The sequence below is a fragment of the Spea bombifrons genome, chromosome 11 (assembly GCF_027358695.1).
Source record: "Spea bombifrons isolate aSpeBom1 chromosome 11, aSpeBom1.2.pri, whole genome shotgun sequence".
Taxonomy (NCBI): Eukaryota; Metazoa; Chordata; class Amphibia; order Anura; family Pelobatidae; genus Spea; species Spea bombifrons.
Window position 1 is genome coordinate 10,471,503 of NC_071097.1, and position 16,852 is coordinate 10,488,354.

A 16,852-nucleotide genomic window follows, 5' to 3' on the forward strand; every position below is an offset into this window, starting at 1 on the left:
CATCACCGAGAGGATGAACTCCTATAGGGCTCTGATCTTGGCTCCGGGGAGAAACGTCTTTTGGATCCCCGATCCAAAATCTAAAATCATTGTCCGCTGTATCTAAAAGAGCACTTTGGCTAAAATCGTGGGTTTCAGATAATGCTTTAAAGCATAGGCTCTGCAGCATACCCTTTCAGGGAAACCAACTCTTCGGGAGTGAACTCGACTCTATCCTGGAATCCACTATGGGGCACGTATTGGTTTCCTCAAAGGAGAGGTCCGCCCTGTTTTAGATCCAACTACTTCCGTCTGGCGAGAGACTGGGAGACCGGGATATCTACAGATCTATGCACACAGGAAAGGGATTCCCAGTCCTTTCGTGATAAACCTTACCCAAGAGGCAGACCCCAGAGAGGTAGGGAAAGAGGTAAGAAATCTTCTGTCTGGATGCTTCCATTGCTCTGAGATGATAGCCGACAGGGAATCATGAATAGGAAAGGTCTTAGGTTTCTTGGAATAACCTTGAAAATGGATCTGGTTTTGTTTTTGGTACCTCATCCTGCAGGTTTAAGATTGATCAGAGATGAGCTTCCCGGTTTCATCTACTGGGAAGAAGAAAGGAGGCAAATTCAGCAGTGGATGCTTCCTTAGCATGGGTGCAGGATTTGCACAATTTAGCAGAGTCTTTTTGCAGGAAGAGCAGGCTTTATGTTTAGCTTTCCCTGTAGCTTTCCTAGGAAGGGAATTCTCTGCTTTATCAGACATATTTATCAGACATATTTGAGAAAAGGCAACACAATGCCTCAGGCACTAACAGGTACAGCAGAAATCTACAGGATGCAGCAAGCCTTGAAGCAGCAGCAAAATATATATATATATATTACCTATCTTGCGCCTTTATGAGCATTTAGGAAGCTCAGGACCAGAAGTTGCCCATTACCGGAGGTTCCCCCGCCTCACATGACCTCCAGGCAAGCTGTTCCTAGAACTGGAAGTGAAGCGCGATAAAACCGGAAGTGGCAGTTTGCGAGCCCGCGAGTGCCTGAAATTCACCGGACCAGGGCAGTGCTGCGTCTCTCCAAGGCGGAGGGAGCATGGTGCCGGGAATCTACCCAGGGAGCCCCAGGGCTATGGGAAGGCAAGCCAAATAAGGTAAGAGAGAGGGGTCTTGTCTCTGCAGTCTGCTGCTGTGGTTCCTTGGATCTGCCCAAGGACCTCAGCCAGGAACTCAAACAACGGATACCCCCTGGGGCTCCAAAGAAAAAAAAAGAAGGGATCATAACTAACATGCCTCCTAACTGAGTAGGGCAGAAAACAACACTAGGGAGGAAGGGGGAGGGCCGCTTTTTTATTTTTTATAGGGTTTCCTGCCCTATCTGGTAGACGGAGCCATCTCTCCATCTGTGCCACCTGGAATGGCAAGATATTCCACACTCCATTTTGTTTCAATTTTGTCCGGAAAAGAAAACCAAAAAATGGCTTTGTAAAAAACTGAATGCCTCCCCCCCAATTTTTCCACTCCCCCCCCAGACCTTCCCATCTATGCTTAGGGCACATAAAGACATAGAACTACCTCTGATAACTACCCCTGCATATAGCAGAAAAGCTTTATAGTCGTCAGTTTCCCAATAGCGCTACAAATTATTAAATAGTGACAAGTTAACAAAAAACATAATGCAATTTATTTGTCTTAATGTTCACAGCAGCAATCATTTACCTGGGAAAGTCTGGTAACAGTGCTTGGTAGAAGAGGACGACTAAATTTCTTGTGTGATCCAATTGCAGCTGGGAAAGGTGGAGCAGAAAACATAGCAGCTACTACATTGATCCGAGTGATCCATGAATGCATCTGTTCTGAATTCCTGAAATAGAGTGCATATTCAGAAATTTTGTGAAAAAAAATGAAGCTTAAATCTGAGATGGAGATATAGTCTTCATTAATCCTAAAATAAACTAAATGCATAAAGGACACAAATTGTCATTATGCTCAACAGTGCACAATGCTGCTTGCTAGTTGTAATCTAGACGTTTAATAAACTGGCACCTGAAGAAACGACACACTCCGGACTCTTGTTAAGGATTTTTTCAAATTAAGCAGATTTTTTTTTCTTTAGCCTCGGTTATCTCCTGATGTCAATTTGACCTTGTATACAAATGAATCTCTCTCAAGTTCAGCAGTATATTTGTATAGGAAGGTGGTTGATGTGATATACAGAGAAAACTAAACTTATGAGCAGCTAAAAAATTAATTCGGACTAATTTTTGTTTCAGAGTGAAAAGGCAGGATCTAAGATGTGTACAAATCGCTGTCCCACACAAGTACATCCTGGATTCTGATCGTCTTTAACCCCAAAGGAGTAATTTTTGTTTCAGTTTCAACAATGAATTTTCTTTCCTGACCTTTCAGTTCAGGTGAAATTCGGAGTGATTTTTGCATTCGGAAACAAAATTTGGGGAAATATTTTCAATGGCCCTTACATACATTTTGTCCCATCCCTGCTAGGCACCTCTTGGACTCACCTTTCACTTACAGAGCCTTGCAAAAGTATTAACCCATCGTGGTTTTTTTCCTATTTTGTTGCATTACAAACTGGAATTAAAATGGATTTTTATTCGGATTTAATGTAAAGGACAAAATGAGTGAAATTAAATTAAGAAAATAACTAAAAAAAAAAAAAAAAGGAAAATATGTATTGTGAAAGTCACAATAGTAGAGAGGGCAGTGGGAAAAATAGTGTTACAAGAGGTTAGCCAGGTTTCAGAGCGAGAAGGTGCAGGGAACTAAAAGCAAAATGGTACAAAATTACACACAGAACGTCCGTTCCAGAGTGCAAAGATAAAAGGGATTAAGGAGGAGCGGCAGGGTATGTGGACAAGATGGGTTGAAGTTTCTGGAATGCTGACTGAGAGGGGCTAGGGAAGGGAGCACCAAAGGAGGGCAAGGAGTTAGGGAGCTGCTAAAAAGAAGAATAAGAGTGAGTGAGAGAAGGTGGGAATAGCACATGAGTGAGCAGAGACATTGCTGGGAGTGATGGGAGGTAGGGGAAAGGGAGGAAGTGAAGTTGAAAAGTGCTTGGGATGAAAGAAGAAAACAGTGAGGGAGCAATTCAGACTTAGTATGGAGGTGCTGGTGGCTGGAGAGAGATAGACAATAGATGAAAGTGAAAGAAGAAACAAGGTTATGAACATAGTATTTCGAGAAAGATGGTGATGGGAATGGAATGGTGGTGGAGCAAACACAATAAGCAGTAGGCAGTACTTGATGACAGTTACGTGGGATATTGATTGCAGGGAGTCACCAGGTTCCTCTTTGTCCTTCCTTGTTGTCCTACTTGGTGAACTCCTATATAGTGGCACTTAGTAAACTGGCACTTGGATGGAAAGTGGCACACAGAATTTCATGTGCTGTAAAGTAACCTCGGTATAGGAAGTTCCTGTATGCAATGAAGGGGCCTCTGCAGACAATTTACTTCATAGTAGTACAGTTGCTTTTGTTCTATATTAATGGTTAAAAATAAACTAACTTATTTGACGTTTGGCATTTCTACATGTGTTTTGTGTCTTCAAGTGACCCCCTACTGCATGCAACATTATTATCCATAGTCTTCACAGTGATGAGGTCTTAGTACTTTTGTATATCTACTCTGTGATGTCCCCCTACTGAGCACCCCATAATGAATGAGGGTTAGTATCATATTATATTAATCATATGATTATACTGTATGTATTACAGTTTGACTTGGGCCTTTTCAGATTTGTACAGACTTAATTTTAGTCAGTTCTGTATTGTTCTTGGGTCACTGGCCACTTTATTAGGTACACCTGTTAAATTGCTTGTTAACACAAATAGCTTATCAGCCAATCACATGGCATCAACATTTAGGCATGTAGACGTGGTCAAGACAACTTGCTAAAGTTCAAACCGAGCATCAGAATGGGGAATAAAGGGTATTTAAGTTACTATGAACATGGCATGGTTGTTGGTGCCAAAAGGGCTGGTCTGAGTATTTCAGAAACTGCTGATCTACTGGGATTTTCACACACAACAATCTCTACTGTTTACAGAGAAGGGTCTGAAAAAGAGAAAATATCCAGAGAGCGGCATTTGTGTGGACCAAAATGCCTTGTTGATGTCAGAGGAGAATGGGCAGACTGTGAACTCTGTTGATGTCAGAGAATGGGCAGACTGGTTTGAAATGACAGAAAGGCAACAGTAACTCAAATAACCACTCTTTACAACCAAAGTATGTAGAATACCATCTCTGAACACACAACACGTCGAACCTTGAAGCAGAACCTTCTACAGCAGCAGAAGACTGGGTGCCACTCCTGCCAGCTAAGAACAGGAAACTGAGGCAAAAATTTGCACACTCTCACCAAAATTGGACAATGGAAGACTGGAAGAACGTTGCCTGGTCTGATGAATCGATTCCAGCTGTGTCATTCAGATGGCAGGGTCAGACTATGGCGTAAGCAACATGAAAGCATGGATCCATCCTGCCTTGTATCAACGGTTTAGGCTTCTGGTGGTGGTGTAATGGTGTGGGGCACATTTTCCTGGCACACTTTGGGCCCCTTACTACCAATTGAGCATCATTTTAACTTGTCAACCTACCTGAGTATTGTTGCTGACCATATCCATCCATTTACGACCACAGTATACCCATCTTCTAATGGCTACTTCCAGCAGGATAATACACCATGTCACAAAGCTCATCTAAAGATAATCTAAAACTGATTTTATGAACATGACAATGAGTTCACTGTACTCCAATAGCCTCCACAGTCACCAGACCTCAATCCAATAGAGCACCTTTGGGATGTAGTGGAACGGGAGATTTGCATCATGGATGTGCAGCCGACAAATCTGCAGCAACTGTGTGATGCCATCATGTCCATTCTTTCTTCTTGTCCAACCACATGTCCCCTTGAACAGATCCCTTCCCATCTAATCCAGTCCCATTCATCTACTCATGTCCCTACTCTATCTCACAATCTTCAACCTCTCCCTCTCTACTAGATCTGTCCCATCCTCCTTCAGGCATGCTACCATCGTTACAATCCCTTCCTTGACCAAACTTATCTGTCCGATTACCGTACCATTTCTCTACTTCCTCTTGCCTCCAAGCTTCTTGAAAGGATTGTTTATACCCAATTAACTATGTTTCTTGATTCTAACTCCCTACTTGACCCTCTTCAATTAGTTTTTTGCCCCCGACAGTCCACTGAGACCGCCCTTACTAAAGTTACTAATGATCTACTCACTGCTAAACCCAAGGGTCACTACTCCATGCTAATCCTACTGGACCTTTCTGCTGCTTTTGACCCTGTGGACCACCCTCTTCTTCTTCAAACTCTTCATGCTCTTGGTCTCCTTGACACTGGTTCACTTCCTACCCCTCTGATCGTACCTTCAGTGTCTCTGTGTCCAGTAATACTTCCCCCTCCCCTCCCTCTCTCAGGGTCCCCCAAGGCTCAGTTCTAGGACCCCGATCTCTCTGTACACTTCATCACTTGGCAAACTAATCACTAGACTTGCGCATTCGTCTTTGGGCGAACATGTAAACGAGCACGAAGAGGCCATTTTTTTGTTCATGCCGAAGACGAGCCGAAGAGAATACAGTGCCAGCAAAACGTAGGAGAAGACGAAGACTCACAACCACGAAGAATCGAAGATTCTTCGTGATCGTCTTCGTTTTTGCCGCGCAGCCACCAAAATTTCAAACAGGAGTGAGCTGATCCTCGTCTCTCCAATCAGCTCACTCTTGTGACGTCACGCTAAGCGTCTCGTCCAATGCCTGTGCTACTGTTTTTTGAATTCTGAAAGCGCCTTTATAAGACCAGAGCTTGCCTGAGAGATCCATTCATTTTTCGCTGTGACTGCTTTGGCAACACTGCTGTGCTGCATCCGAGCGTTACAGAGAGATTGTTCTGTTCTGTGTGAGACTGGTAAGCCTCAGCCTGCCATTTCTCACAGTGTACTCTTCCTCACTTCAGTTCTACTGAATGAATAATATTTAATAATAATAATTTTATTAATTTAATATTTTTTTTATTTAATTTGTCATCAACTGTGTAGTGCTGTTGAGTTGACAGTGCACTTGCCCTGGGCTGGCACTAGTGCCTAATGCTTAAATAAATTAAATAATAGAATTTATAAATAATTTAATAGAATATATTATTAATAATTGAATACATATAAAATTATATATATATATTTGTCAGTTATATACACTATAGTTAGTATAGTATTAGTAATAGTATACTAGTGTAGAGTGTACTGTAGACATTCAAGACATCTACTAGTGTCTAATCTAAAATCAGTAATTTTAATAATTAATAGTTGAATACATTATAAAATTATATATATATTTGTCAGTTATATATACTATAGTTAGTAATAGTATACTAGTGTAGAGTGTACTGTAGACATTCAAGACATCTACTAGTGTCTAATCTAAAATCATTAATATCAATAATTCTATAATTCTTATCTTAATAGTTAATTAAATTAGCTATACATATAATTAATAATTACTACTAGCTTATAGTTCAGTTAATCTTATTAGTACTGGTGCTGCAGCTCTATAGTTTGTGCTTTGTTTTAGCAACAGCAAGAGACCAAGTCAATTTTTCTTAATTAATAATATTTCATTTTATTTCATTTGTTTTGCTTACCTCAGTCCATCAGTGAAGTGAACTTGTTGGGCTAGTGAGTGCAGCCGCATAAGTACTGTGTTCTTTTTTGATCAGCAAGCAGTCAGCAAGCTGCCAACAGACCCAACTTTTTCACGGACAGTCCTGCTTTTTTCCTGTCCTATCAAATTTAGCTAAACTAGGTATGCTAGTGCACATAGGTATAGCTGGGTAGGGTAGCACTACAACATTAAATAAATATAATAAAGTAAATAATAATAAATATAACTTTTAAATAAAATTAAATAAACCCATTAAAATTAAAATGAAATTATTATTTAGACATAATACATCTTTAACCAAAACAGTGCACTGCTAATAATCTTAAAAATAATCGTACATTAACCCTAAGCTATTTTTTAGTTCTTGTCCAACATTTTTCCATTCGCATACCTGCCAACACACCCAACATTTTTGTGGACAGTCCTGCTTTTTTCCAGTCCTGTCCAGTAAAAGTTGGGTTGTTGCAAAGTATGCCATTATAAATAGGTAGCAAATGTTAGGCATGTATTACAAGTGGTCCAAAATCAATTTAAAAATGTAAAATAATCCCTATTCTTTTATTAAACATCTATGGATGTGTGACTGTGTATGATAAAAAGGAGGCCAAGTTCCTTGGAGCATTTGTCTAGGTCATTTTGTGTACAGTACACCTCGATACATGTGTGCAACTCTATTGGTCTTTTCGGCAGGGGGCTCGCCTGCCATCAACGAATGAGGTGCATTCTGCAGTTCTGCAATTCATTTGTTGATGCCAGACCAGCCCCCTTCCGGCGACCAATAGAGTCGCACACACGTACCTTCACGGCGCGAACGCATCTGCTGCTGCTGCTGCTCCGATGTGTTCTTAACCCCGTATTAACCCCTGCTACGCAGCCAGGAGGAAACGAAGATGAAACGAGCAGGAAGAATGGCCACGAATATTCGCCCGAAAAGAAGAAAGGAACGGGCAAATATTCGTGGAATACGAAGGTTTTTTTTTCTCCGAAGACGAGTACGAAGACGAACACGAAGAGCCCCCTGGTGCCCAAGTGTACTAATCACACCCTTTGGCTTTCAATACCACCAGTATGCTGATGACACTGAGATCGTTCTATCCTCTCTTGATCTCTCTCCCTCTGTCTTAGATCGTATCACTAACTGCCTTGCGTCTGTCGCTACCTGGATGTCAGCATATTTCCTGAAACTCAATCTCCTCAAAACCAAACTTCTCATCTTCCCTCCCCCATCAGTTTCCCTCAATGTTAACGGTGCTATCATCGTCCCGTCCCCTCATGCTCGCTGTCTTGGTGTCCCCCTTGACTCAGACCTTTCGTTCACCCTCCCCCCCACATTCAGTCTGTCTCTAAAAACTGATGTCTCATCTTAAAAACATTGCCCGTATCCGTCCCTTCCTAACACAGGATGCCACTAAGGCTCTTATCCATGCCCTTATCATCTCCCACCTTAATTATTGTAACTCTGTCTTAGCTGCTCTTCCTCTTAAGCATCTCACCCCTCTACAATCCACCATGAATGCTGCTGCCAGACTTATCTTCCTCTCCGATCGCTTTATTAACACCTCTCCCCTCTGTCAGTCTCTTCACTGGTTGCCTGTGAGCTTCAGGATTCACTTCAAAATCCTGACTCTTACTTTCAAAGCTCTTCACAGCGGTTCCCCTTTTTACATTTTCTCAATCATCTATAAATACACTCCTAACCGTTCCCCCTGCTCATCCAGTGATCTCCTTCTATCCTCTACTCTGATTTCTAGCTCTCATGCGCACTAACAAGATTGTTTAAGGACTGCCCCTATTCTCTGGAATGCACTCCCCCAGCCAATCTCTTTACTCCTGCCTTTGTTCCTTCAAAAAGATCTGTCAAAACCCACTTCTTTAAAGACGCTCCACATTGGTCCTCCCATATTCCTTTAGCTCACCTTTCCTAGTAGTGTGGCTGCTCCATCCCTACCAATGGCCCTTTTACTCCCTCTAGATTGTAAGCTTGTTTGAGCAGGGCCCGCCTCACCTGTTATTTCTGTAAGTCAAATTGGTATCGTATATACTACTTGTTATGTTCTGTCTACTCATTGTACAGCTCTATGAAATCTGATGGTGCTATCTAAAATAATAATAATAATCATAAAATATGTAGATTTGCCAAATACCGCAAATATACTTTATACACCAAATAGTGATGATCCAATTATTTAGAATACAATTAAATTCCCATGGCAGTTTTGATAAATAAACACAGTATGAGCACAGAAGTACTTAATAAAACTGCGGTTCACAATTGTGGTCACAAATATATACAAAACAGCAACTGCATGGAGAGTGTATGAAAATTAAAAATAAGAGGGAAAAAAGCAGGTTTTAGCTTGTGCAACTTATGCATTGTATTGATGATAAGAATATCCAGAACATGTAAAGTTCAGCAGTGACTAGAATAGACATTGACTGCAAAAGTTATTGGAACTTACTGTGCTTGGAACAGGAATACTCTCCAGTCTGCTGTCCGTAGGTAGAAAACATTTGGCCTTTTGTTATAATCTGATGCTCTGGTAGCTAGAGAATGATGAATGCTGATTGCATTTTTCAAATCTTCTTCAGAAAGAGGTTTTCCTGGTTTATATTCCTCCTAAAATGTAAACAAGATGATACGTATTAATCAAGCGTATTACGTATTATCTACCCTTCTCAACCCTAAAAATCCTCTCAGATTTTCCTCAATCAGTCCATCTGCTATAACATAGCAATCTTTACTCCCTGAGATACAGCTAGCTCCTTAGCCAAATGACCTTTACCTTCTGCAAATACAAAATCATGCCCTTTAATATGCCATGGAAGGTCTTCCATCCCCGCTTTCCTCTGGGTGCTGTAAGTAAGGAAGAGAATAAGAATGCATTAACTGAAAACAAACTTTGCATAACCATGTCAATGTAGCATTACCTCTTAAATAGTTTTGGTAGCATAAATCTCTTTCAAAGGAAGATGAGCCAGGAGGAGGGAAAAGATTGAGTCTCTACGAACTACTTCATTTATTATTATTAGTATTTTTTTTTAAATCTGACCGTCGAGTTTTTGCAAAAATGAATGTAATGCGGATTGATGCTTTTTCTATACTGTATTGCACTCACTTTTTTTGCAGTCTGGGTCAGCATGAATTTTGCGAACCAGGCCACCATACTTGTAAGTGGTAATGTTGGGGTCTTGAGAGAAGTCCAGGAATGGTTTGCCACAGCTGTCAATACGTTTTATGGACTTTGGATTTGGGTCTGCAAGTTCTGACAATGACCTTCTCAGTTCTTCTTCATCTCTGTTGAAGTAAAAGTAAAGTGTATAAGTAACCTATGTAAAAACATAATGCAATCGATGTCTTGAAAATATGCAAATGTGCCATGTAAGCATTTATTATGAAAACTGTGTAGGAAAAAAAAATCAACAAAAATGTAATTAATTGTATTAATGTTTACATTTGTAAACACAGAAATGTTGAATTTGATGGCTGATAAGAACCATTTGGTCCATCTAGTCTGCCCATTTTTCCTGATGGAAGGTATTTAAACTCCTATCAGTCCTTAGTCTGGTCCTATAGGAAGGGCATGTATATCCCACGCATGTTTAAATTCCCTTTTTTAGCCTCCACCACATCTGCTAAGAGACTATTCCATTTATCTACTACTCACTCAGTGTAGTAGGACATCCTTGCAGTACATCTCAGCCTGTTTTCTCATTCATTTTCTATTATTTCAATGGGTTGAAAAACTAAAATGTTGTGCCTAATTCCTAGCTTGTTTTTTAATTTTATTTCATATTGGAATTATCTGCTTTAGAGCTCTTATTTGTGTGGTTTCTGCTTCGAGTATCCACCATCCTTTCTTTTTCATTTTGCCTTTCTGTAATAAGCGGGTAATTACATTGGCTTCATAATATGATTGAATTATTGGCATCCTCAGCCCTCCTTTATTTGTTTTACCAGCCATCGTTTTTAATTTCATCCTCAACCAACTTACGGAGCATACGGAAAAGGTATGTCCATTTTAGTAAAACATAAGATTTTATTATGTTTATTCTGCCCCACCAGAAGATCTCCTGTTTTTCCATGTTTTCAGTTCTTTATTTGTTTGCTTTAGTAGGGACATAAAATTCACCTCCATAAGTCTCTCCATATTGTTATTCCGAGCTATTGAAAGCCTTTAGTTGGGTTTTTGAAATTATATTTTGTTTGAATTTTGTCAATTTTTGTCATTATTAAATTGTTGACATATTCAATTTATAGTTGGACATAGACTTATATTCTTCAATTGTTCCTAATAAGTGGGGTAATCAATTAATTGGATCTGTCATATTTATCAAGATTTATACTAGATTTATACTAGATTTAATTAATTTAAATCTAGGCCATCAGGTCCCGGTGTCTAGCTCTTACAAAGCTTATCGATAACAAACTCTACTTCTTTCTCTGAGATTTCTTTATTTAAGCAGTTATTTTGTTCTAGAGTAACTGATGGAATGTCAGTTATATTATATGGGTTTTCGTAAATGTTATTAACCCCTTCGTGACAATGGCTGTTTTAACATTTCTGAGCTTGCTCGTGTTTAGCTGTAATTTTATTCTTTCCCATTTACTGAACACGCACAAGTTATATATTGTTTTTTTTCAGGACAAGAAGGGCTCTCTTTAGATGTCATTGTTTTGATTGTATTATATTATTTACTTTTAAAAAAAAAGTATAAAATATGGTGAATAATTTAGAAAAAAAGGTCTTTTTCTAACTTGAAAAATCTATAAAAGCTAATAGAAACAGATTCTAAATAGATTCTACTATTTGTCCTGAGTTTAGAAATACCCAATGATTTTTTTTTGCTTTTTTCTGCACGTTATGGGGCAATAAGTACAGGTGGCATTTTGCTATTTGAAAACCATTTTTTCCAAATCTGGTTATTCTTCCTCCCATGTGCTTCGAGTATCTTTGAAGCCGGCCAATGCAATTTACTCCATCAAACCATATATTTTTGAAATATATAGACACCCCAGGGTATTTCAAATGCTAGTATTTTATCTCTTTCCATGCACTAATTCTACCACCAGTCTTTGTCAAACTTTGTGGTAGTCATTTTCTTCCCACACACATTTTACTTCAGGAATGAACTGGGTTTGCCTGGCTGTTAGGAGGCAAAAGGGCCACATTTGGGGCATGTGCACTTTTCAATGTTAAACTTTGATGTTTGGTGATCCACTGCCCATGCCCTATTTGATACATCTTTGAGCTTGGCCATTTTAGTGTGCCCTATAAAACCATATATTTTTGAAAACTAGACACCCCAGGGTATTTCAAATGCTGGTATTTTTACTCTTTGCATACACACATTTTACCACCAGCATTTTTTCAAAGTTTGCAGTAGTATTGTTTGTGTGTATTCAGCAACATGTGTTCAGCAACATCTCCTGAGAACAGTGATACCCCACATGCATGGGTTTGTTGGGTTTTTGGGGGCTAAAAGGCCAATGTGGCCTTTTAGCCCCCAAAAACCCAACAAACCCATGCATGTGGGGTATCACTGTTCTCAGGAGATGTTGCTGAACACATGTTGCTGAATGTTGGCCATGTGCATTTTTCAAATTCAATTAACCCTGTCAAATCATAATTGAACATGCCAGTATTTGAATTCTTTCCATGCAAGAATTGTTTTAAGCTAAAGCTCTAAGTTTAGGACTTGCTCATAAAAATATATATTTTTTTCCTTTTATTTATTTATTTATTTATTTTTTTAAAAAATTTTTTAGAACTTGAAGGTTCTACTGATGGTGACATCAGTGGGAAATTATTTTTACATTTTGATATTTCAATATTTATTATATTTTTTTCCAAAGACAATGTATGGCATTAATTAGTATTATAATTAATCCATACAAGAACAACACAAGAAAGAAAAATACACTTACGCAATTACTCACATACAGAAACTGAAAAAAATAAATATATAAATAACAAAATAAGAAAAAGAGGAGTTAAGGATACACTGCTAGTGTGACTCCAAGTGCAATATGCGTATAAATGTATGTGAAGAGATAACCTACTATCAAATAATAGATTAATAATGTATATTCCCAAAAAAACAAAATGCATGAATAAAATGATAATTACCAGCCTTAGATATATTGATAGGTAGGGTTATAGGGGAAAAAAAAAGATAATTTTTTAAGGGTTGACAAAAGCAGCTAGTCTCGAGAGACAATACTGTTCCACTTAGCAAGGAAAACCTAGAATGACAAAGGATAAACTAGAAGACAACGCTAAGGCAAAGTATAAATGTAAAATGCCATATTTTATTATTAATAAATATGTATCATATAAAAAACAAATGTGTAAAACACAACAAAATACCAAGACACAAATAATAAAAATGAAAAACACAAATAAAAAATGCAAAGATCACGAAGAGATTAGATAAAATCCCCACATGGGTGTCTGTACCTTGCACATACGAATACTAAATATGGTAAGCTCACGTTTCCCTGGCTACCGACACTGTGCCTCGCTATGCCGGCTATGCGATGCTCCGTGCCGGTTGCCGTGGTTACCGTGATGCCGCGAAAGTCTTGTATGATGTCCCTATCGCGGGAGTTTGTTGAAATAAAAAGACAGCATTCTGTTGGGAAGATTATGCGCCGTCTCTGCAGCTGAGGAAGTTACTCAACGAAACACGTCCTGCATTTTGGCGCTTTGCTTGGCCAGGCATAATCTCCTCAACAGTGTTTTTATTCTGAGTGGGGATTTTATCTAATCTCTTCGTGATCTTTGCATTTTTTATTTTTCATTATTTATTATTTGTGTCTTGGTATTGTGTTGTGTTTTACACATATTTGTTTTTTTTATATGATACATATTTATTAATAATAAAATGTGGCTTTTTACATTTATACTTTGTCTTAGCGCTGTCTTTTTCTAGTTTCTCCTACGAGAAAAAGTTGAACATCTAGAAAATAGGAGCAGAGTGGAGCGGTGCGTTCCAGGTCAGAAGGGCCCATTCTAAACGATTTTGAGTTATAAGGAACAAGGGGTTGCAGGGTCACATTGGGCCCCTTAGAGGCATGGGCCCCATTGCAGCTGCAACCTCTGTAGTTACGCCAGTGAATACTAGTTACAAATACGGGAATATTTCCCCAGTGCTAATACTGTGAACTTTTACATCTTTGAAAAATGTATTTTATTTTTTAATTTTAATTTATTATTTTGTGAGATATCACAGCAACCTCAATACACAATCCACAAGTGCATAAAGCAATCACAGAAGCAATAATCAATACAATGTAATGCATGTGAAAATATGTACAAAGGTATAACAAGTTTTATTTCCAAGAAATCAGTAAGCAGTATTTTACATTTAAAACAAATGAAGATATATGCTCCAAAAAAAGGAAGAACTGGGTCTCACTCTGCTAAGTGTTGTGTTCTAGCAGTTCCCAGTACAAACAGCTACCCGTGAGACTTATTTGCACATAGCTGGGAGTGTAAATTATATACATTTTATCATTAAATGTTTTTTTGGGATGGACTTGAAAGTACCCTTGTGTTTTTAACTTAGCTTAATGAAAATGAGTGGGGGAATTGAACTTAATTCGCAAGACATGTCAATTTTCTCCTCACTCATTTAGGGTACCCACACAAGTTATATATTGTTTTTTTAAGGACAAGAAGGGCTTTCTTCAGAAAACATTGTTTTGATCATATCATCTAGATTCCCATAAAAAAAAATATGATGAAAAATTTAAAAACACATTTGCTGACTTTTACCCGAAAAAACATTTACTCATCCAAAAAAGCTAATGAAAAAACCTTCTAAATAGATTCTACTATTTGTCCTGAGTTTAGTAATACCCAATGTTTTATTTTGCTTTTTTCTGCAAGTTATCGTGCAATAAGTACAAGTAGCGTTTTGCATTCTGCCACATGTGCTATTTCGGGTATCTTTGAAGCTGGCCAATGCATATTGCCCCCTGATTTTTTTAAAACTAGACAAGGTATTTCAAATGCTGGTATTTTATAACCTTTCCATTCACTAATTCTACTACTACCCTTTGTCGAACTTTGTGGCAGTAATTTATTTTGTGTTTTTTTCTATCACTAAAATTGCGCTTCAGGTATGGATTTACAGCTCCTGGTATACATCACTATGAAACACATCCCGAATATGTGTTCAGCAACATCTCCCGAGTACCGTTATACCCTCCATGCATGAGTTTGTCAGGTTGTTTGGGAGGTAAAACGCCACATTTAGGAAATGCCCCCATGTCCTAATAGGGCCATCTTTGATGCCGGCTAATTCAATTTACCCCATCAAATCATATATTCTTGAAAACTAGACACCCCAAGGTATTTTCAAATGCTGGTATTTTAACACTTTCCATTCATGAGATTCTACCACCAGCCTTTGCCACAGTTTGTGGTAGTAATTTTTTTTCACACATATTGTACTTCAGGTATAAATTTATAGCTCCAGGTATAAATTTATAGCTCCAGGTATACATCACTCTCAAAAAACACCTAAATGTGTGTTCAGCAACATCTCCTGAGTGCGGTGATATCACACATGCATTTGTCTGGTGTTTGGGGGTTAAAAGGCCACATTTGGGAAGTGCACTTTTTTCCCCATTTTAGTCAGTCTTACCTATGCCCTATCTTTGAGCTCAGCCACTCCAATTTACGCCATATTTTTCAATATTTTACTAACCACATTGTGATTAGAAAGCTGGGCTCCATTGATTTGCATGGTTGAATACAATACCTGTATTCAACCTGCAAGTGGACTGGAGACCATCTGGTGAACTTTTCCAAGTTTTTTTTTTTTTTTACAAAGCACACCACTGTCTTGCGAGTGGCAAAATCACATGCAGTGGCGGTTGTGACCACAGCGTGTCCTGGGGTGAGTGTTCGGTGTCGCTGAATGCTTCGTGATCGAGACATTTCAGTGACACCATTGAAGTTTAGAAAAGGGGATCGTTGATCGCCTCCTGAACCCTTTTAAAACGGGCGTCTGCCGCCATACAGTATATGTGGGATGTTGACGCCCCTGGGAGGGGCCAGACATGGTCCCTGATGGCGATCTCGGTGTTGCTGAATGTCTTGAGGCATTATAGCAACACCGTTCCAGCGAAGCAAGTGATCATAGATGGACGTTAAGGGGTTAATCTTCTAGATGTAAATATTAATGTAGAACATGCTACCATTAAGACAGACTTATTTCAAACCAATGGTTGTCAATAGATCCTTCAGTTTTATGTTACTTTGAGCCATATAATTGTCTGATATTGTGCCCAACGATGATCGTGGTCCCTTGTGGAGTTTTCTCGTGCCTAAATTGATAAGTAGCTGGTCTGCTATACTGGGGGTATATTAACATTGTTGCACTGTATGTATATGTTTTTTACATGTATGTTACATCATGCATTACTGGAATCAAGCTGTTATATGATTTAAGTAGGTTTTTTTATTTGTTTGTTTGTTTTTTAATAATTTCACCTTTGGGAGACACTGAGATCTATATTTATTATAAAAGGATATATTTCTATTTATAAACATTATAACTAAATCCTTTAGTCATTTTCATATAATTTACTGATTTTTTATATAAAATAATTTAAACCCTGATATGAAGTATGTCTGTTTCTCCAATGTATAGGTATACTGGAGTACCCTTATCCCATTAAAAGCATGGTCAGTGTCACGTTCACTATGTGCAATTTAGTGGAAAATCTTGAAAGTATGAAAATGTATATATGTTTCCCACAAACACACTTGAAATGGATGCTCATTAATAAGCTCTCAGCATCTGTTCTGTGTCTCCATAGCAACAAGGACTAGGGCAGCTGAATGCATAGATTTTGTGACAGTATCACTAATCCCCCTGAAATGACAGAATGAGTATGCTGCAGAAAACTGCTGGGAGTGAAGGAGGAATGAGGTACCATCACAAATTCCTATTATAACAATGTGCCAGTTAAAGTGTTAAAATAAAAACAAACATTCTATAACGTACCAGCAGGTAGCATGGCATGTTCCATGCATACCCATGTGAGGAAGTACATACATATCTTTATAGTACACCAACTGAACAGCCAGTATTTAGTTGAAGTCTTTAAAATAAATAACATAAAAGACACACTCGGCCATCTCCCAATCTGGCAGGCA

The 16,852-nt window shown here is 38.6% G+C and overlaps 1 protein-coding gene across 1 annotated transcript in view; it reads right to left on the reverse strand.

Annotated features, from left to right (window-relative positions):
- Nucleotides 1–16,852, reverse strand: part of PSD (pleckstrin and Sec7 domain containing) — a 250,839-nt gene that overhangs the window by 10,709 nt on the left and 223,278 nt on the right. Inside the window, exons 12-15 of the mRNA XM_053450936.1 lie at nucleotides 9,797–9,975; nucleotides 9,464–9,534; nucleotides 9,140–9,297; nucleotides 1,700–1,844 (exon numbers count right to left, since the gene is read on the reverse strand). Of these exons, the coding sequence (XP_053306911.1) occupies nucleotides 1,700–1,844; nucleotides 9,140–9,297; nucleotides 9,464–9,534; nucleotides 9,797–9,975 (553 nt within the window). The remainder of the gene's footprint in view (nucleotides 1–1,699; nucleotides 1,845–9,139; nucleotides 9,298–9,463; nucleotides 9,535–9,796; nucleotides 9,976–16,852) is intronic.